Genomic DNA, 21,985 nt, shown 5'->3' with positions numbered 1-21,985 from the left:
TTTTGGAGGGTTTAAAGGCAGAAATGTGAAGCTTATGATTGTGTAAAAGCACTTACATTAATTCTTCTGTTAAAAAGAATTAATGTGTTTTGTTCACATTAAATCGTCATGGCAACAAAGTTGTAAAATTGGCTATAACTTTACACAGAGAAGGTTAGTAAGTGATTGTATCATTCTAAAATCATGCTAACACACATATTAATTATGCCTTGTGACTAAACTTTTAAAAACAGTGAGTATTTTAACGTTCAAAAACTGTCTCCATTCACTTCCATTGTAAATGAAACACTGAATTTAGCTTTTTTTAAAAGAAAAGGAAGGCAAGTCAAAATACATATTTGTGATAATCAACATTATGTCACAAATGCTGTTGAGTGAGCTTAACTTATATTGAACCAGAATACTTCTTTAAAATGCAAGTCATTGTATGTATATGTTTATATATGCAAGTCAACTGTACCTGTATCTCTAGCTGTTGTACCACCTGCATCTGTACCCGACACTGAGCAGTACTCCTGTCATCCAAAGCGTGTTCATTGTTAAGGTGCCTATATGCAAACAAAAGAAACACATCAGCTAATAAAACCAACTGTAGTGCCTACATCCTTTTTAATAAAGATTCCAGCATTTATGTCACACACACACACACACAAAGATCAAAGATCCCCCATTTAGCCTGAACAGACTGTAGGGGCAAGTGCTGTTAGCGAGCACCTCCTCGATTCCCGCTCATGGCTAACACACACACACACACACACACACATGTTGTGTTTCCATGTTTTATGGGGACTTTCCATAGACATAATGGTTTTTATACTGTACAAACTTTATATTCTATCCCCTAAACCTAACCCTACCCCTAAACCTCACAGAAAACTTTCTGCATTTTTACATTTTCAAAAAACATAATTTAGTATGATTTATAAGCTGTTTTCCTCATGGGGACCGACAAAATGTCCCCACAAGGTCAAAAATTTCGGGTTTTACTATCCTTATGGGGACATTTGGTCCCCACAAAGTGATAAATACACGCTCACAAACACACACACACACACACACACACACACACACACACACACACACACACACACACGCTGACTTGATAATAAAGGGTGTATCAAAAATGAATGTTGATCAGCTACCAAAGACGATGATAAATATGATTTTTGGATTACAGGATGTCCAGCCCATTAGATTTTTAACAAACATTAGTCTGTCTAACAAGTGTGTTCTCCGTGCACTGAAAGCTGGTGTTTAACATCATAATAGAGCGACTGTCATCTTCTACTAGGCAGCATTTAGAACAGAACGGCTTATGAGAGATGTTGGCGTACAAAAGGCCTCGTGCAGAGGTTTTGTCTTCTGCATTTATCAAGCAATAAATACAATAAATGCAATTTAACTCGAGTAGAGTTTAAAAAGCACCTCCTACGAAGAGTGCATTCCGCCGACATATTAAACGTATCTACTCATTCTTTCATTAGAATATTAGAAGAAAAAAAAACACTTCAGACTGCTGGAGCAGTCAATGGTGGTTTTCCTTGATTGGATTTTGTCTGGAGGACACAAAAGAAGCCCGCCATTAAAATAAACCTTTATTCTCGGTGAACGCACAGAGGCGAAAAGGTTTTTAAAAGTGTTGTGATGTTCGGTAATGAGCCTCTATCTAAATTATCATTGGTGACAAAGCCACAAAGCGCTCTTTGAGGAGACATGCTTGTGAAATGCCAAAGCTGCCACTCTCTTTCCTGTAATTATAGGTTAGCTTGCAGACCCTTCAATGATCATTTACAGTACAACCTCCGATGCATTAGTGTGAGCTTAAATTGTGCACACACACACACCCGCACGCAAATACACGCCCAGAGAGAGCTACAGTTTTAACACTACTAAGCATTTTCTCTTATTCATTGTCTATTCACATCCCGAGCTATTGTTTATGTGCAATATGCAAAATAACAACGTATTCATAATCCTCCTCAAACACGCCAATCAAAGCAGAGGACATTTGCGAACACAATAGCCTGTGCTACCTTTCAATTACGCCCGTTCCCATTTAAAATTATTTCATTCCATCACGCCCGTTTCTGCTATTGTAACCGTTTCAGGTCTAATGCTCAGATATTCTCCATTATAAATCAAGAGTGAGATAGTATAGAAAAAAGCCAACGAGGATGACTTGAGCTGGTGCCTTCCTTCGGCCCCGTGCCTAATTGCTGTTTCAGAATGCGCATGCAAAGGGGCATTTCATTAATCATGTAATCAGGTCTCTCGCAGGGAACTAATGCAGCAAATACCCTTTTCATTTCAGTGCTCATAATGCTATCTTACGCGCTTGATGTATGGTGGTTGTCATAAATTACAGCTGCTTCAAAAGCGCCAACTGCCTAGATCCGCCATCCAGACAGGTAGCTTGGTAAATAACACATCTTATCTCACGCACACCCTTTCTCATTACCAACCATCTAGATTTTAATCTTATTTCCTTGTTTCATAGCAAAGTGAGTACAATATAATCAGGCACCAAAAGTAACTTGCTACACCTGCCAATGGTAGGTGAAATAAGCCCCGAAACAATATTTAGCATTATTTTTATTAAAATCCGATTTTCTCCCCAATGAAAACTAAATTATAAAGCAGTTTTTTCTTTCTAGCATATGTGCGCCAATAAGTGCAAACATGCAGCACTCACAGCAATATTTTTAAAGAACAGCTGTTATGGTTTTTCAAATATTACCTTTCATGTATAGTTTGTGAATGTAAAAAAGTCTGCAAAGTTTCAAAAATCCAAGTGCACGACAAATGGAGTTATTGACTCCCAAAATAAAGAACCGAATCTGAACACCTGAAACGAGTCGTTAGTAAGTCCAGACTTACTTCCTGTACAAACCGAAGTAATTTGGTAACAATAAACCCACCTCTGGTCTTTATTGGCTGCTCGCAATCAGCTTTGAACCGCCCTCAAACACTACACTAAGCGGTAGACCAATAACAACAGACTGGGACATCTGGCCAATCAGAGCAGAGAGGGCTCTCTGAAAGGAGGAGTTTAGAATGAATGCATTGAACAAGTTGTTTTTGACACTGGGAAAAAAGGTAATGCTGCAATTTAAATTATGAGCAAATTAAAGTGTTTTTTTACCTTGGATGCATGTAAATCTATCGTATGAGACCTTTAAAACAAAATGAGTCACGTTTAAAAACCATAATAGGTGCTCTTTAAGATAAGCCATTCTTTGGTGAAACTGTCTCAAAAACCCCAAGACATTTGATATTGTTCCTCACACTTCAAATTTGGTAGCTTACTGTAAAGAATATTTCACCCATGTGTTGAGTATTGTTGGACAATAAAAACTTTAGCCATCCTAGATAAACATGCAATGCTAAAATTTCAACTGTATTTCTAAGTAAAGTTGCAGCAAGTTGCAGCAAGTCGCGACAGATGTTGTCTTTGATTTGAATCACGTATATGCTACTTATATCAACACAATCCGTTTACTGTTATTGCAATTCCTTTTAAACCATGTATTACAGTATGTTCCAGTTATTAGAGAAGTTATTGGCTAACTGGTGAGTATTGGCTAATGAGTTAGTATTTAATACTAACCAATTATTAGGTGTTTCACCAGTGTTCATTTTGGAATCAGGATGAAATCTTTCTCTAATACTAACATAGTGTAGTTTGCGAGAAATTACATGCAGATTACCAGTCTGCTATGAAATATTTAGGCTGTAGGTGTTTGACTATGCACAGATAAAAGCAGGGGGTTGGATGGGGGTTAGGTGCAGTCACCAACATCTCTTAACGAGTTGGTGGCGGTGTGTGTTAGTTCAAACAGAGAGGTGAGAGGAGAAGGGGCCACCTGCTCGCACTTAACTCTGAGCAAATATCTCTGGAGCCGGCAGTAATTTATGGGTCACTTTATAGGCATATTGATTTTTGTTTTGAGATTGGGAATAAGGGCTCTGATGGAACTGAGGTCTAAAAAACAGACGAACAGGTACATTACAGACTGACAGGGGCTGAGAACCTCTGGTACTAATATGTATTCAAAAGCCACACTAGATGAAGCTAGATGGTTAAATCTCACATTTGCCCCTTCAGTTTTTAGATTTCAAAATGGACCAAACAAATTGCAAGGGTCAGAGATCCAGGGTCAGACATGAATCAGGGTTTGGGTCAAAAACACCACCGAAAGTGACAAAAATGTCCACATGGTGAATTCTTCCTGATATATGTCATATAATAATTTATATATTTCACAATAATCTATTTTAGGCCTATGTAGTTTTAGGTTAAGTAGCTTTATAGCCACCATAGTGACTTGTAGTCTTCAGATACCTGAATGTGCTGTCTGAGTGGCAGGTGTTGTTGAATGCTTAGATAATATGAAGAGGTTCATTTATAAAAGGAGTGTGAATTAAAATATTGCAAATATTGCCCCTATGGTCATACAATGCTAATTTCTGACACTGGGCCTCATGTTTAGCTAATTCTCAAATGATTGAACCACTTCTTGCAATTTCAAAATGACCTTCAACTAGACTTGTGTTCAATTTAAGACCATTCTGGTTTGTGGTGGAAGCTTGGCAGGTTGCTTCTCAGTACTGTTTATAATAAGGACAACACCAATCGTGTTAAAATTTAGGCAGGTGGAAGATAGAAGATTTATTTCCCTGCAAAAGCCCCATTAGGTCTGGAAAGAGTTTGTTTACTGTAATACATAAACCTGTATTCATATGAGTTCATAAGGGAACGACTGCGATGACAGCATGTCAATCTTTTTTACAGGCCACTGGGTATATCGCTATTTTTCTCTCTCCATTCCTTAATGTGAGAGAAAATCAATATGATATCTAGGGCAGCAATCTGTAGCTTAAACAATAACAAACTCGCCTGCATGGCTATGAATGCATTAGCCATACATTTTAGTTCTACATAACCTCCAAATAAGTTGCCCAAAATCTGACCTACAAGAAGCGCCCTGAACAATGCATTCTCTGTAGCATATACAGTACATGTATTGAGGCGAAATGCGTGCAGCAACATCATGCAGTCACATAAATCTGATTGCACACACACACATACACACACACACACTCATTCACACGCACGTGCACAGTAGAGCAATATTCCATTTGAACTTCAGAGCTAATATAACGTGCCAGGCGCCTCTTGGCTACACTCTCCAGTTGAGAGCCGCATGAAAGAGCGCAGAGCTGTGCTTAAATGCTGATCTTGACAACTTTCTCAGCAACACAACAAAGATTACAAAACTGAGCCTGGTTTCTTCTCCGCGAGCTACAAGCGCCGCACTAGCTGGGTGAATCCCTCCGCCCCTCTTCCGCTTTCCCATCAAAGGTGCCATTTGAATCTGACACCTATTTTATGTAAACCATTTTAAGCGTGTGTACCTGGATGATACACACCAGTGACTGGCATCTCCGGAAGACATTAAAAGCATCTTCTTGACATGACAATCGCTCCTTCAAGGCACAGCGCCACCCGCCATCTCACTACCTCAGATCACGCTGTATTTTGTTGGAGTGTTTTCATGTACGGGTTACAGTACGGGCGTCTCTGACTCTGCGAGGGTGTCTCGTCCCAATTTTAGCAGCTGGCAATGGAGAAACACTTTGTACAATGATTGCTAAAAATGTGTCCTTTCACACAGGCTGTCAGATGCAAAGCGGATCACGTTGTTCTCTTTAACCACTGATTACCATTGAGCTTGGCAGGAAAATGATCGCATGATCTCTGATGTATGGTGTGACAAAATGTAGGTAAAAAATGACACACAAGGAGCGTCAATAACATAAAAGACAGAATTACAGTAACTCTGTAAACAGTAGCACTGGGAGTAATGAATGTAACAATTATTGGTTCCAATTCCACTTAACGATTCCATTAACAATTTCTTTTTTGTACTTTAAGGAATTTGCGGCCACTTCCACACTAATATGTTTTTTTTTGCCATATAAGCACTGATTTTGTAACGTTTATACCTCTTTTTCCTCCACTGAAAATGGATTGTCTCCATTACCGCATTCTTTTGGAAATGATGGCATTGGGAACATGAAAACGGATTAGTGGGGATGTGGCCTAACACTTCCATTTCCATTCTTACTGGAACTGAACATCATGAAAACCCTTCACATTTGGTTGATGTGAATGGTTTTCACCCCCCTTCCCTCACCAAAACAAAAACAATGTTGCCATTCTCGAATGCCGTTTATTATTTATTATTGACGTGGACATTTACACCCTCCTAAAACACGTCAGATTATTATTTCACAGTTAATTACGGATCCAATCAGAACATTAGAATTAACTTCCATTCTTTGGCGGTGAGGCATTTTCCTCAGAATGGCTGTGATAACCTGCAATCTTCAGCATCGCAAACACCTTCTTCCTTTGATGTCCCCCCACTCACATCCTGGCAACAAAGCTGGCCAATTACAAATGAACTAATTAACTAAACTGTTGATGGAGCATGAAGAGTTCCTTTCACTCCGTTAGCCCTGCCATGACAACAGTGAATTTGTGCCATTGTGAGGGGGCTCGCAGGGTTACGCATTTTGCCATTAGCTTTTGCTGTTCGTTGCATCCCATCATCTACTCCCGTAGCCGTGGCGATGTATGCTCAATCTACGGTCATTTCTGAGCCTTGCCTCTGACAGGCTGATTGACACTTTGGGATAATCTGCCCATGAGATTCACAGATCGTGTTTTTACGCATTCACATCTATGTGTGAGAGCTGAAAGCTAAAATCTTAAGCAGATAGAAAAATCTGTCGATTTGACGATTTTGTTGATGGAGGGAAAAGATCGCACAGAATTAAACTTCTAATTTTAAAATGTTAATATAGAAATAAACACAAAGGGCTGGGACATTGATGACGTGTTAAAATACTTTTAAAAACAAAATCGATATAACCACAACATGCATTGATATATTCATTGAAAATTGATATATTACAATATACAGATAATTGGGTGATCCGAATGGGGTTTCCATGGCAGATTCCCATACTTTGGTCCTGTCCCAATCTTATATTACATACTTGCATAAAACCATTTTTACGGAAACTGTAGCATTAAATTCAAATGTTTTACACAAAAATGTCTTCTTTTTGGGTCTGCATGTTTCACGAATGAGACCCAATGAATGGACATACACTTTATCCTACTGGTCACTTACTTCAAAAACTGCCCAAAGTCTTCACAAACACTTTCACATCCTGGCCACTTGCACACTCCATGACCATAGAGTGAGTGCGACGCTCCGGTCTCTTCATGCTGTGAACTGAAAAAGAAAGAGACAGACAGAGAATGAGTAAAAGTGGTGGTGGCGTAGTGGGCTAAAGCACATAACTGCTAATCAGAAGGTTGTTGGTTCGATCCCCACAGCCATCACCATTGTGTCCTGGAGCAATGCACTTAAATCCAAGTTGCTCTCGGGGGATTGTCCCTGTAATAATGTCATTTGGATAAAAGCGCCTGCCAAATGCGTAAATATAATGTAAATGTAAAAGGATTGAAACAGGGGGGCAAAAACATAAATTCACATCAAATCGTTTGAGGTTGGTGGTTACAAGCACCTGCCAGGTTACAATCAACTACAGTCAGGTAAAAACAGGTCAAGTTAGTGCAGTATTCTGGAATGATTCAACTTCCAAGGCTAGTTAGAGGGAAGGGTGGCCAATTAAATCAACCATGAAAGCAGATCTGATGCTTCAAAAAGTTTGAAAAACATACACAATCTCCCTCAACATCAGGCCACCTTGAGATTATTGATCCAGGATGTTACTGAGGAGACACTAGTGTGTTAAAAACAAAGGTGTGGCCAAGTAAAATTGCAGTCGACATTTTTTACACAGACTTTCACATTGCAAAGCCAAAATGGGCAACTTGTGTAAACAGTGCAAAAAAACAGCCTTTGTTCTTTAATTATCAGCAGGATATTCATTTGCAGTGGACACAACTTTTTGAGAGAAGACATTGAGGTAAATCACGACCTCAGCCAACACTGCAGTCTGTAATGGTGCTATGGGGCTAACGTGTGAAAGTGAGGCAAAGCACACACAAACACACACCCACACAAATCTCACTGGCTGTTTTATCTTGCCTTTATCGATCCAGCACATCTTAGTAAGCAGCCAGCTCTAAGATCACAACACACTCCATGATCATGAACGAAGGTGGGCCCAAGAGACTATGGCAGCACATGAAAAGAAGAGTGTAACTTATTTCTTAAATAATTTCCCTCATTGTTTTTTTCTTTATCTTCTTTGCTGTTCTTTCACTCTAAAGATATCTCTCTCACAAAAGGATTTTCTGTGAAGATACATTGTACTTGAAACCAATTACACAAAACATTCACCCCCAGTGTAATCGACGACTGTTGCTATGTACTAACATATGGGTGCTTCAGACTGAATAATAGATGCCAAAGGATGGAGAAATATGCGCATCTATATTTTACAGCAGCAGCAGTGCAGCGTATAAATGCTTGAAAATTTCCACACCGGTGTTGTGCATTATATTTACATGACAAGCTGAGATGGCAAAGCAATTTCAAAAGAAAAGCGCTGTTTGTGTTTGATATACAAGAAGACGTTCAACAGAGTATGGTCTCTCGATATCAGCTGAAATAAGTCCCCTAGAGTTTAAAACACTATTGATGAGCAAACAAACAAAAACACATAGTCCTCCCTTCAGGAATAAGCATGTCTTGTTTCTGGGTTTGCAAATGGGGACAAACACATAAATTGTTCTGTTTTTAACACATATCGCTGGTGTCTCACATGAAATAGTTTAAACGGTTGCATGGTTTGTGTTAGCGTGTTTTTGCATCAATGTGTGAATAAGCTTGTGATCATGAAAGTATGCCAAATGGGAGCTGGAGTCTTAGTGTTGAGTATAAACAATGAAGTTTAGCAGACGCTTCTATTTAAAGAGACTTGCCATGCACTAACGGACAATACCAAGCTTTAGCTATTTCACTACATGTGAATGTGTGATGACGGTACCTCTCTCTTCGATTGTTGAGAGCTGGGGACTGGCCATTGGAGATGCTGTGATGGGTGATGGGCGGAGAAGCTTTGGAGTTGTTGGTGGAGCAGTTGTTAGTGATGCTCAGGTCCAGGCCGCCGTGTTTCAGTCCATTGTCCTCCATGGTGTGGCTGCTGGTGACGTCTTTCCAGATTTGCTGGAGTTCGGCAGGGCTCAGACCGGCTAGAACACACAAACAGAGTAATAAATGCATTAAGGAGCATCCTCATCGAATCAGAATCTCAAAATAAGCTAATTTTCACTCTTTTCGAAGTGCTGCCCTATTACAGGTGGCCCATATAATGATTAAAGTAGAAAAACCTGTGCAGCTCTGTTGCGTTTTCTCATAATCCAAAACTTGAGTGTCACACTTAAGCATCTGGAGGTAAAACGGTGCGAGATCAACTTGGACACTCATCCCTCGCCTCGTTTCCACAGAATCCAGAAGTGCAAACCAACTAGACTTCACCAGGAGGGCATAAACTCATCTGTGCATGATTATGCATTCATAAATGAGCCTCTGTCTGCAGAATCAAATCATCATGTAATCCCTCCAATGATAAAATTACTATTCCACCCCATTTTGCCACAGCGATACTCCAATTAAGAACCTTTTTAAATCTACTGTCATCCAACGCCATGTCGATAAACACGGTAGCACCAGGTGTTTGTTCCAGGAAAAGCAAATGGCAATAGCTCGTCTTCCTCTGAGCTCTCAGCTCGCACTGCGAGTCAGTAAACAACAACAACAGGCAAGGAGGGGAGGAGGGAGATAAAGAGAGAGAGAGAGCGAGAGAGAGGCGGGGGGGGCAACCTCACAGAGAGGCATGATAGAGGGAGAAATGGAGAGAAAAACACTAGCAGGGAAACAGAAAAGAAATACAGCATGAAAAAGGAGGTAAGATAAAATGATGGAGCCACACAGTGAGCAGTTTAAGGACTGTTTTCGCATTTGGTTCGATTGCTTGGTCTGAGTCAGAGTTCGGTTTCACCCCTCTCTCCCTTTAGTTTTCTTCTCAAATTGTATTATTTGCATCCGGACCACGGTATGTTTGCATTATCACTAAGTACCACTGTGATTACTAGCAGCAGTTGTTTAAAACTGAAAATAAATAACAATCTGGGAATTTTTTTTGCTTTCATCTCTTTGGATTCACCACCAAAACTGTACAGAACTGCACTTGCATTTGTCTGTTACAGATGCGATTCAAGAAAGAATTTATTCAGAGACTAGCAGCTACATACGTAAATGACACATCATCAATAGTGCTTCACTTCCACAAGTAAGGACAGATTGTTGTCAAACCAACTGCCTACCGTTCCATTCATTTTTTAAATGGATGTGGTTCGCTGGTGCGCATTCGAGTTCGGAAAACCACGTTCACTCTTACCAACCGAACCAAACTCTGACGTCAGATGGATTCTTTGCCTAACACATGCAAATTCACTCTCAGATGGTTCATGAGGGTCATGTGAGGGCATTACCTGGTGGTAGAGTCTGTCCTGGGAGGGTGGGCTGTCCTGGGCCTGGCGGCATAGAGAGGAGGCCCTGCCTCTGCATGTTGAGCAGGTGCTGTTGCTGCTGCAGTTGCTGCATTTGCAAGAGCTGTTGCTGAAAGACCAGCTGCTGTGCTGCCAACTGATGTTGCTGCTGTTGTTGCTATAGTGAGAGAGAGAATAAAGAGAGAGAGTGAGCGCATACACACAAACACTAATCACACACGGGCGAGAAAATGTACTATCTGCGTATATGTGGCCCAAGTGCCGCCCAGCCACCCAAACCTTGTTCTTTCTCTCTCCATCTCCCCGGCACGTGTTTTGGGTGGGTGTGTGGGGGGATGGTTCTGCCATTGATAGTTAAATGTCTTGCATTTCTAATGGTTCATTATAGCTTATGGGGCCACATGGAGGGAGGGAACAGAGAGAGATAGAGATTTACAGCAACAACCCCCTCCCCTCTGAGCCCTGTTTACCGCTAGTCGAGTCTGCCTCTTGCATAAGCCGGCAAAGACAACAACAACAACAACAGCAGTGGTGGCAGCAGACAACAGAAAAACAATGCAGTGCTTCAGAGATCATAGCATAGCAACAGTGCTTGAAATAATTCCATGGATGAAAAATACTCGTGCATCCGATATATGATAATGTTGCACATTAAAACCAAAAAATTCAATAGCTAAATCCCATCGCTAACAACAAGCAACATTTTATACAATTGAGCCTAATTCTTAAAACACAAGCAGAACAGATTTCTGGGCAAATCATTTGCAAAGTCATTCTAGTTTTTTCTTTCTCCCCTTTTCTCCCCAATTTGGAATGCCCAATGTGCTCCAAGTCCTCGTAGTGGCGTAGTGGTTTGCCTCAATCCGGGTGGCAGAGGACAAATCTCAGTTGCCTTGGTGTCTGAGACTGTCAGTCCGTGCATCTTATCATGTGGCTTGTTGAGCGTGTTACCGTGGAAACCTAGCGCGAGTGGAGGCCTCACGCTATTCTCCGCGGCATCCATGCACAGCTCACTATGCGCCCCATCGAGAGCGAGAACCACATTATAGCGACGACGAGGAGGTTAGCCCAATGTGACTCTAGCCACCCAAGCAACCAGGCAAATTGGTTGTTTAGGAAGCCTAAATTAAAAAAATATTCGTCCAACTCGGTATGTGTAGGAATTTTAAGACATCATTCTGTTTTAGATATAAAACACAATGCAAAGCAATTCAAGTAAAATAAAATGGCTAAATTCCATCGCTAACTACGAGAAATGTTTTCGTACAATTGGGCCTAATTCTTAAAACACGAGTAGAATGAATTTCTGCGCAAATCATTCTTATATAATTTGTTGCCTTAGCTGAATTGTCACAATGAATTGAAAAAAGTGCAGCACTTCAGTGTTCAGTGCATGGCACCAGTGCTTAAAATGTTTCCACAAAGTAAAATGCATGTGAATGATAACGTTACGAAATAAAACCAAAACAAATAAAGCATTTAACAGTGGAATTCAAATACAAAATAATTGAAACAGCGAACATTTTTGCATGGGTCAAATTGCATAAATCACTTCCGTAAAACCATTCGTGCAAATTCTCACTTTGAATTGAAAAAAGAAAAAGCATATAACATAGTAAAAATATAATTGCAAAATCCCAGTTACAAGGCGCCTCATTAATGCAACAAATTTCTGTGTAAATCTGTGTAAGAGTGGGCTTAATAATGAAACGCAGGCAGAACGGATTTCTGCGCAAATCATTCATAAAACATTTCTTATGTTAAATGCCCCAATCAATTCAAAGGGACAAATATGTGAGAATGTGTTTTAAAAAGGATTTATACAGAAGTTCTGGTCGTTCTGCATCATTCTGTAGTTTTGTATGTATGGGTATGTACATTGTAGTAGTAGTTGCATTACCATGTCATACAGACTCTATTCTATAGTTGATTATTAGGAAGTCTGGCTAAAAATGACAGAAGTTTGCTTCTGTGGACAAAGTCTCCTGAAGTCCATTAGCGAACTTAGTTGGTTTCTGCCGAGACCCTGTTAGATTCAACCCTTTTTCCCCCTCTCCTCTTCTCCTGTCAGAATACATTACAACCTACTCAGTGACAAGAAAGCAAAGACCCCATTATGGAGAAAAGTAAATTTTTACTATATATCAGTGTATGTTAAATTTAAATATATCAGTGGTAAGAGCGGAACGATGAGGAAGACCTCACGCTCTTAGTTTAGGGATGAGAGCGAGAAAAAGAGGCAAAACTTGTGATGTGCTCACTGGAAAACAGACTGCATAATGGAGTGAGCCACGTGGATTGGCCTTGTCCTCTCTTGAGAAATAAGTGAGCAATTTCTATTCCATATTTGATGGCACAAGCCTGAAAAAAAAATCTATTCGCAAATCCAAACAGAAACAAAGCCTTCGGGAGGTCAGTCCTGTTTTCTGTATGCCCTGCATAATGGCTTGCTTGAAGGTGGAAGGTAGTAGTTGAAGAGACGTTTGGGGGGTGTTTGGGGGGTGTTGTGTCTGCGATACATAGCTGATCAATTTAACTGCTTCCACATGTTTTGTTTGGTTTGCCACCCCCCCCCTCCACCCCCTCCACCAGGCTTTGCTTTTTGATGCCTGCTCCTCCATGTCAGAAACACGCTCTTTCCGTCTGTCTGTCAGATAGATGCGCAGTCTGAGTGTCAGTTTGATTTATGAGCTCGCTATGGTCAAACTTTTCAGTTTACTGCCCCAAACCCACTGCAGTACTTAATTAATGGATGAACCCTGTGCTATATGCTTAAGTGGGCCTTTTATCATCAACGCAATTCCACATTGCCACAAAGGATGGAGTTGAGACACCTAAAAACAGTTGTTCCATGGTTGCCTAATTTTAACGCTTTGCTTCGTTAGTTAACCGGCCACAAACAGACTATGTTTTCTCAGTGGTAAAAGAGGGTTCCCTTGTGAAATGGCAGCAGAGACAGATTTACAAGTAGCTCATTGTGGCAAATTCAGAGGAAACCACCAATTTGCCTCATGTATGTGTATTAGTGTGTGTATCGTACCTCTTTTGCCTGTTTGCCTGGGTGTTGTTGCTGCAAAAGCTGTAGATGAAGTTGTTCTTGTTGTTTTTTATAAAATTCCTGCATGTGTTGCTGTGGATACAAAGACATGGATATACGCCATTACAACAAAACCTGCAAAGAAACATTATCTGTACAATAATCTTGCTGCCAAGGGAACAGAGTAAAGACTATTCAAATAGGATACATTCTTGCAGTTTGTGTGTGCTATTTTTCATTTGTTGGTCTAGATACTAATACATCAGATGGATGTCTTTGGCTGTTGCATCGCTTCTCACTTCTTTTTCAGCATTTACTCCATGAGTGCCATATTTTTAAGATGCTGTAAAATTGAGATAAACTTTTGAGATATAGCACTGCGGATCGTTGCCAGATAAAAAAAAAAAACACAACAATCAGAAGAATCTGGGAGTGGGTTAACCATATCAAGTGCACAAAATGTGTACATTAGCAGCGATGTTTGGGAGTTAATACCCCTATAAAAAAAAAATTTTCAATTCCATTTAGCATCCTGAGTGAATGCCCCAAAACACAAACACATATCAAAACTGGTAATCTATAACACAAAGCAGCCATTTTTCAGCTGCTATGTGAGTGGGACTCGCACCTGCATCGCCCCCTTTAGAGAAAATGCTCAATGTTTTAGACCAGTAATATACAGTATAAAACAATATGCAATTTTGTTTTTATTTTTTGTCACTTTTCACTAAGTATATGTTATTGGACAGTCAAAAAAAGACTGGATGATGGGAGAAGATGGGGCATTGAGGTTAGAAAATGACACAAATGGGATTCAAACCTACATTGCCCCCATGAGCACCAAGGCTCAATGCTTTGGAGCACATGCCTAAACCATTAGGCCACAGCTCCAACAAAACAAAATAGTTGTATATGGCTTGAAAATACTTTAATATTCTAGCAAAATTTATTCCACTTTTTCATTTTCCCACTGGTCCATTAATAGAACATCTATCATGAAGTTTGACATAAATAAGCAGAATCTAAGTGCTGAAGTACAATTTAACAAACAAACAGAATTGCAACCCAAACTGTGGGCTCTTGAGGATGTTCTTCTGCATGTCAAATCATAAATAACATCTCTCTCCGGTAGAGACAAAAAGACCATCTCCATATAGACTTTTATGCAGCTGCACATTTCCGCTGGAGGAACAATTAATCTTATTGCCTATATATTTTTCGACAGGCAGTGAAATTCTGAAATGAATGCGAAGCACTCAAAGGAGAGAATTCATCATTGTGAATTAATGTATTTAGCACACTTCTCCGCTCCTCCGCAGAGTGCTGTCCTCAGGAGCTCATCGTCAGAATACAGGAGCACAGCTCTCCCATCTTGATCAGCGTTCGGCAGGAGATGTCTTCAGTACATGATGCTCGTCACAGTTAATCCAGACCTAATTATAATCAAGGCTAACCAAGTTCAACTGTCAAATGGAGATGTTTTCAATAAAGAGTTCTCTCTGAGAGCTTTTAAAATTACTTTTAAAAACTACTCTTGTTGGAGCTGTAGTTTAGTGCTTGGCTCACATGCTTTGACAAGATAAGCCTTTAGTGCAACACAAGTTCGAGTCTGGCTTATGTTGTTTCCCAAATCCCCCCTCTTCTCTCCATTATCTAGTACTCACTGTCCTAAAATAATATGCGACTCAATCTTAATGTATTTACTGGGTGCACTGTTTAGTCAGGAAGCAAACCACTCAGTTGTATTTGCTTATTTCTGTGCTGCATTTGTCCCAAAAACACGTCCCTGCTGAAAACAGCTAATTACATGTCTGTATTTGTTTGCCTCATATAACTATGTCAAGGACAGAATGAGACCAATAAAGAATAAGTGTTATGGTTTTATATATATATATATATATATACTCAAAACATGAGAAAACCTATTGCACTTTCAGAATAAATATAAAAACGAGTTATTTACTTTATTTATTAAACAATTTTTACCTTTGATGATGTCCCAAACCCACAGGAACGATTTGTGTATGTGTATATGGATCTGTGTTTGTGTGTTCTTACTTTAATGAGATAAATCTGACAAATCCTTCCTTTGGGGATGTTTGGGATGCCATCAGAGGTGAAATAAAGTATAAAAAAAAAATGTATTCTAAAAATGCATTATGTTTTGTTAGGGTTAAAATCTTTTTTGTCCATCTGTGCTGAGTTTTCTTTGTTTTCCTGTGTAAAGAAATATGCACTAGACGAACGTCTTTGACCACTGTGGAGTCTTGCTGATTTTTGCAAAGGAGAGAACTGTGTTACTTAGATGGTGTGTGTGCTTTTTTCAATGTAAATATGTGCTAGATTGTCATATCTGAGAGTTGTGCTTCATCCCACTGTTTATTTCAGCATCTCACAGAGGAGAGCCACGCTTTTTAGACATCTGCGCTGTTTTTGAACCGCGCACCTCTGCGCTGCACATTCTGCTATGTTTGATGTGACGTGTCTAGGTTTCTCTAGCACAAGAACACATTCAGTCTGAGAGGCCCCTAAGTCTTTACTAACCATATTTATCACAAATGTAAAAAAAAAAATGAAAGTCAATGTTATGTCCCCATTTTGATACCTAGTTAAATGTATGCGTGTACCTGCTGAAGCATGACTGCTTGCTGTTGTTGTAGGAGTGCTTGGAGCTGCTGGGGGGACAGAACCTGCTGTTGAAGGATTTGCTGCATCTGTTGGGGAGTGATAACCTGTGGACTCATCATTGCCACAGATACTGGCACCTGACAGAGAGACATAGGGTATGACAGAATATTAGCCAAGTCTTTCTATAAAGTGATGTGATCATATAGAACAGAAGGCTTCAGCTCTTCTCACCACTTCTTATATTTGATAAAACCAAAACCGTGTAACTGCAGCATAAGTAATCATGTATGTGTATATATATGCCAGTGCATGTGTACTTTCATACGCTATGCTAATGTTTTTCAGCTACTACCAATGGGAAAAGCACTGCACTTTAAATAGAGGACGACCTTAATTAGATGACCCTTTGAACTCCCTTAAGCGATTTCAAGTGCTACAAGACACAAGAAGACAGCAGGAAGATTCACATATCTTCAGAGCGGACAGGGACAGTGGGATGGAAGCGGACACGGGGCCTATTTAGGAGCAGTTAAGCTACACAACATGGATTTAGACAGCTGATGGTTTAAAGTGCTCTGCTTTGAAAACCCGTCGAGAAACTCCAGATTGAAGCTGAGCTGCTGTGAAGTATTCTGTTTTACTGAGGTGAGGCGAATTACCAGCTGACGCATGCTGCGCATTGAAGTTTGCAAGTTGCAAGCTTGGAAGAAAGCAGCCAGAGGCGCAAGCCTTCTACGATATGTCATTTTTAAAAATTCATGTAATTTCTTAAATGATAGGAATCATTAAAATAGCAGCTGTCAAACTGTGCGGGAGAATTTTTCTGTAGAAAAACAAAACAAAGAAAATATTTTCTCAGCCCACTTCTTATAAGACGGCATTGAAACGCACAGATCAATAAAGCATGCAACTTTTTTCAGAGCATCACTCGCTCGCTTGCCAGCACACATATTAACAGGGGAACATGCAACATTTACTTTCATTTGCCTCGTTTCTTCAAGATTGAACAATGAAAAGTCTCGCAGACAACATAGACGAAGAGAAACATTTTTCCATCCATTTTTCTGGACACTTCACCTGTCATCTGACTCTTTAGGGCATTCTTTGTACTTGATGATGTGTGTTGCAAGAGGCATCATCCAACAGTGTATCTGTCTATCATAAAGACGCCTCTAGTGTCATGACAGGTAAACATCTCTATTGTTGTGTTTTTAAGGTTACGGAAGAGATGGAAAGCTGGGCTCGGGATCCATCAGAACGATGTGAGTGGTGGAAGCGTCATGTCAGGAGCCAGGCGTGACGCATGGGGCTCCTCACGGCAGCTAATCAAGACTGCTTGATTGCTTTCCGTACGTCTGAGTTCTCAGGGCCTTGACATGTCCTTGTTTTAGTCTCCTGGCTCGGCCCAGCTCAGGTTCCCCTCTTTGATTAGCCGAGACATTTGCATGGTCACTACACATTTTTCATTTTAGAAGTCATTATGCATTAGCACTCCTGAGCGCCAAGCTTGACTAATCCTGATGAACTGAGTAGCAGAGCTGAAGGTCACACTCCATCCCCACTCATATTCATATTCAAACAAATCCAAGCACCATTCTTCATTAGACCAGCCCCAAAACTTAATGAGCACCACTATGGAGGAAAGAGCACGCAAATACACTTTCTTTCTCGGTTTCTGTCTTAGGAGAGGAAAGGTGTGAAGAGGGGAAAAAACATAGGAACAAAAGCAACAAAGTCACAAATTAAACAGCTGCATGTAATTATGCAAATATATGCTTACACCTTCAATGTTATTAAACCTTAAGACACATTTGTGATGTGTAATTACCCCCAGGTTCAGCGAGGGTGCTTCACCGGCCTAAATGACAATCTAAAGACCAAAGCATGAAAATACAAGCGGAGATGTTCTCATTACGCCCATTATTTGTATATTTAAATGAGCTTTTGGCTGAATAACAAACGATCACATCGCTTACTCCGCAATGTACCAAATACAATAAACATGTAAATTTCAGAACAATTCATTACATTTATTTATCAACCATAGCTGATTATGTGTACTCCAAAGGCATTGAGGACATAACTAGGGAGTGTAGTGTTACATTTTCACCAAAATTTACGGATAAAAGCCAGAAAGATGCTCAAAATGATAACAGCGTAGTCAGGGGAGATGCCTCTCAGTCTCTCATTAGCTTTTTCTCAGAGAAACGGATGATAAGCATCTTCATTTCATGCTCTTCCAAACAAAAATATGAGAAAAGAGCGAGACAAAGTTGACGCTTTATCTCACTCACTTCCCAGTGACACGCACAACGTTAATTCCAGCATTTAACGCCAGCGTTTTCTGCATGATATATCAGAGCTTGAAAGATGAAAGCAGATAAGTAATTGCTCTCCTGGTTCTTATTCTTCACTGACAACCCATAAATTTAATTTTACACACACGTTCATTTACATTTTCGAGTATATGACATGATAATTGGTGGAATATAACACCTCCATTCCGCGGGATTCTGCGGGGGGCGATGATTGACAAGCCGGGTGAATTGAAAAGAACAGAGGCTGAATTGCTTCTCCCCGAAATGATTTTGCCAAGAAGGGGCATAATTAATGAGCATTTGCAGAAGGGTCGAGCCGTAAACATTAGCAGACAATGGGCCTTCTCTCTTTGCAGGATAGTAGATGAAAAATGTCTGCGAGAGTGTTGATGAAACCCAACGTGTGCTCTCAGATAATGGGATTCTTGAAGAATCAAAAATCATCTTCTGCACTTGAAAAAAATCCAAGAAGCATTTGTTCTTAAGAAAATCATGAATTTCTGAGCACAGTCTTACTTGCAAACCAACAACTCACATCTATGTAAGCAACAAGCATGTCCACAAATAGCAATCCATATGGCGAGGTTACTTTGATTTCTATTGGAAAAGAGATGAAAATGCAAGTTGACCAGCTGATCTCCACTGACCTGCACTTTAGAACCATGTATCTTGGCACATGAACAAATAGCTTTAAATTGGCCTATGATGAGAAAACATCAGTGGCCCTCCTGAAGAACGAGTAGATCATTACGAGGCTCTCACTACGCTCAAGTCTGAAACGAGTCTCAACGTGAGAAAGGTCAACACCTAACAAGCCACTTGCTTGGTTGACTGCACGTAATTGTAAATGTAATTGGGTATTTCTTCAACTTAGGGTATTTTCATATCACAGAGGTTGATTTTTACTAAAACAGATTTCACATTTTTTGTTTTGTTACTTGGTCACATTAAAACTGAAACTTTTAACCAGGCCTTCGTTTATATTTGGTACTTTTCAAATACATCGTATTTACAGATTTTCCTGTTTTAGCCTTGACCCAGACTTTCAATATTAAACTATGAAAACCAATTATAAAAATACAAACTATTTTTAATTTTTATTATGTTTCAAACTATGAAAACTTAGAGTAAATAAACACAAACCATTTCAATATTTAATGTGAAAAAATGATTTCTATCAATTTCTCAATCATTACAATTGTTCTACATTTGTGGTGTGATTTCCAGCACACCAAACCATTTTGCTTCTAACAATGTTTTTTCAAAGGTTAACCAAGTCAATGAAAGTGTTTAAAGAAGAAAAGAAATTCTATGTAAACATCACTTGTGAGAAGAGTATTTTTACTGTGTGTCAATTCCAATCAAGCTGTGAAGTATGAAAATATTGAATCATGTGTATTTAGGATACATAAAATAATAGCTATTAAACTAGCCTTAGCAAGACAAAGGTGACTCGTTTTATTTCACAGACATTTCCACCGTGAAATTTTATTAAAACAGAATACAGAATTTGAGATGTGGTGGAAATTACACAAAAAATTACATAAATATCCTGTGACGTATGTACATACACTGTTGGAGTAGTAGACAAGTTAAAAATGAAAAGTGTGAACCTTACTTTCTACAAGTTCACAGTGCTAAAAGTGCCCCCCCTCCATTAAATTTCCTATTCCACAGCAACACAGTCTGGCCTTCCCACAGTACTTCAATACATGACATGGCCCCTTATCACCATTGGTGTGTTCCCACAACAACAGTTGAAACTGCTGTACTAAACTACCAGAGTTGGCACAAGGGCAAGTTTCAAGCTGAAAAACAATTAGAGAGAACTGATTAAATTCTCAACTGGCACTATTCATTGGCTCGATGAAGACAGTTTCCGGATCAGATGTGTGGTGCAAGCAGTCGCCTTCTCAATGGAGTGAATAATGTGGCCACTTAAAACTAGCACTGGTGGTGCCACTTGCCAAAAGATACTATTCAGATAAACAAAATGAGAAATGGAGGGGCAAGTGGCAGTAATTACTTCAGCGACCTGCCAAAAAGAGATAGTGTGTTAATTAAGGTGTAAAGCCTTTTTTATTTGAGAATGTAAAAGTCATAGAAAAATAAACAATGATTCTGCTACTCTATGTCTCACTCATTCCTCTCAATCCATCTCCCATGTTGGGAATGTGGGACCAATGCTGACCCTTCCATTTCAGCAAAGCTAGCATTGCTTATTCAGTCTATCATTAATGGCTCTGCAGTCATGAGTTGAAGTTATTGATGAAGTTACTTTAGTTGAAACCACCAATACACACTTATGTATTCAAGAGCCGTTGACAACACAAACAAACACATATTTGCACTCATTTAAAACTGAAACGCATTTTCCCTCAATTCTAGCAGTGATAGTTCGGATTAGAGGATCAACGTGGACACTCCTCGGGATCGGAGCTAAGTACATTACAGGACCATTTTCCCAAATCAATTTATTTTACAGTTCAGCAAAACAGTATAGGAAGTGTATTGCACTTCAAATGATGATAGAGTGGAGTGTAGTCTCCATTAAGGAACCTAGAAAGGCCTTACGCAAAGACTTATCACATTGTAGATAACCACGCTTTCATTTCTGTCAATATAGGGAAAGATCAAACATGTACTACAGGAAGAGATTTGACTGGAGCTAAGCCTGAGCATGCTTTCCAAGTAACTATAAGAGGGCTTTAAGCACCGAAGGGAAGAAAAGCTCATGCAAAGAAAACGTCAAGAGAAAATCCTTTCAAATATAAATAGAGCCCAGAAATGTTTTTGTGCACTTAAAAGGAATAGTTCCCTCAAAAATGACTTATCCTCATGTCATTCCAAATCCAAACGACTTCCTTCATAGAAAGTCATCTGAGGTTGGAACAACATGAAGGTGAGTAAACAGTGACAGAATTTTCTTCCTTTAATTTGTTTCCTGCTACAGTATCTGCAAAGGTACATTATCTGGCATTAACACAGAAATCTGTCTCTCTTGCACACTTCACATCAACCCCCCCACACTTTTCTATCTCTTGCCACTTTTGTGATGTCGCAGGTAATAGGGAGTTGGATGGATCGCTCTCCTCGTCGAGTGACACGCAGTAAATTACACAAGCTTCAAGCAGCTCGGTGAATTATAGTTCATCACTTGGAAAGACTACCCACCACAGGGCTACACGTATCAGATCTGCCAGTTAGGATCCAATTAACACTCTGGCCAGAGTAATCAGACTACATGCGTAAGGGCCACTGGAACTGGTTTATTACTCCCATGCATCTTCTGTCAGAAGGTACATGTGTTGCTTCTACATCAAAGTGGTGCAACGGCACTATTTTTTATCCCCACTCCCTCCATTTCAACTCTTCCCAGTACTTGCCTTAGGGTTAGGCTCCAACTTCCTTTGCATCACAATGTGAGCCCTCACAAACTGAGTC

General features: G+C 39.8%; 1 protein-coding gene across 1 annotated transcript in view; it reads right to left on the bottom strand.

Moving 5' to 3' along the window:
* The window catches only part of LOC127638929 (forkhead box protein P2-like), a 75,622-nt gene that overhangs the window by 22,334 nt on the left and 31,303 nt on the right, over positions 1–21,985 (bottom strand). The window contains exons 3-8 of the mRNA XM_052120696.1: positions 16,223–16,360; positions 13,599–13,688; positions 10,541–10,715; positions 9,034–9,238; positions 7,203–7,307; positions 461–548 (exon numbers count right to left, since the gene is read on the bottom strand). Coding sequence (XP_051976656.1) covers positions 461–548; positions 7,203–7,307; positions 9,034–9,238; positions 10,541–10,715; positions 13,599–13,688; positions 16,223–16,360 — 801 coding nt within the window. The remainder of the gene's footprint in view (positions 1–460; positions 549–7,202; positions 7,308–9,033; positions 9,239–10,540; positions 10,716–13,598; positions 13,689–16,222; positions 16,361–21,985) is intronic.

The sequence above is a fragment of the Xyrauchen texanus genome, chromosome 47 (assembly GCF_025860055.1).
Source record: "Xyrauchen texanus isolate HMW12.3.18 chromosome 47, RBS_HiC_50CHRs, whole genome shotgun sequence".
NCBI lineage: Eukaryota > Metazoa > Chordata > Actinopteri > Cypriniformes > Catostomidae > Xyrauchen > Xyrauchen texanus.
This window is presented reverse-complemented; position numbering and strand designations above follow the sequence as displayed.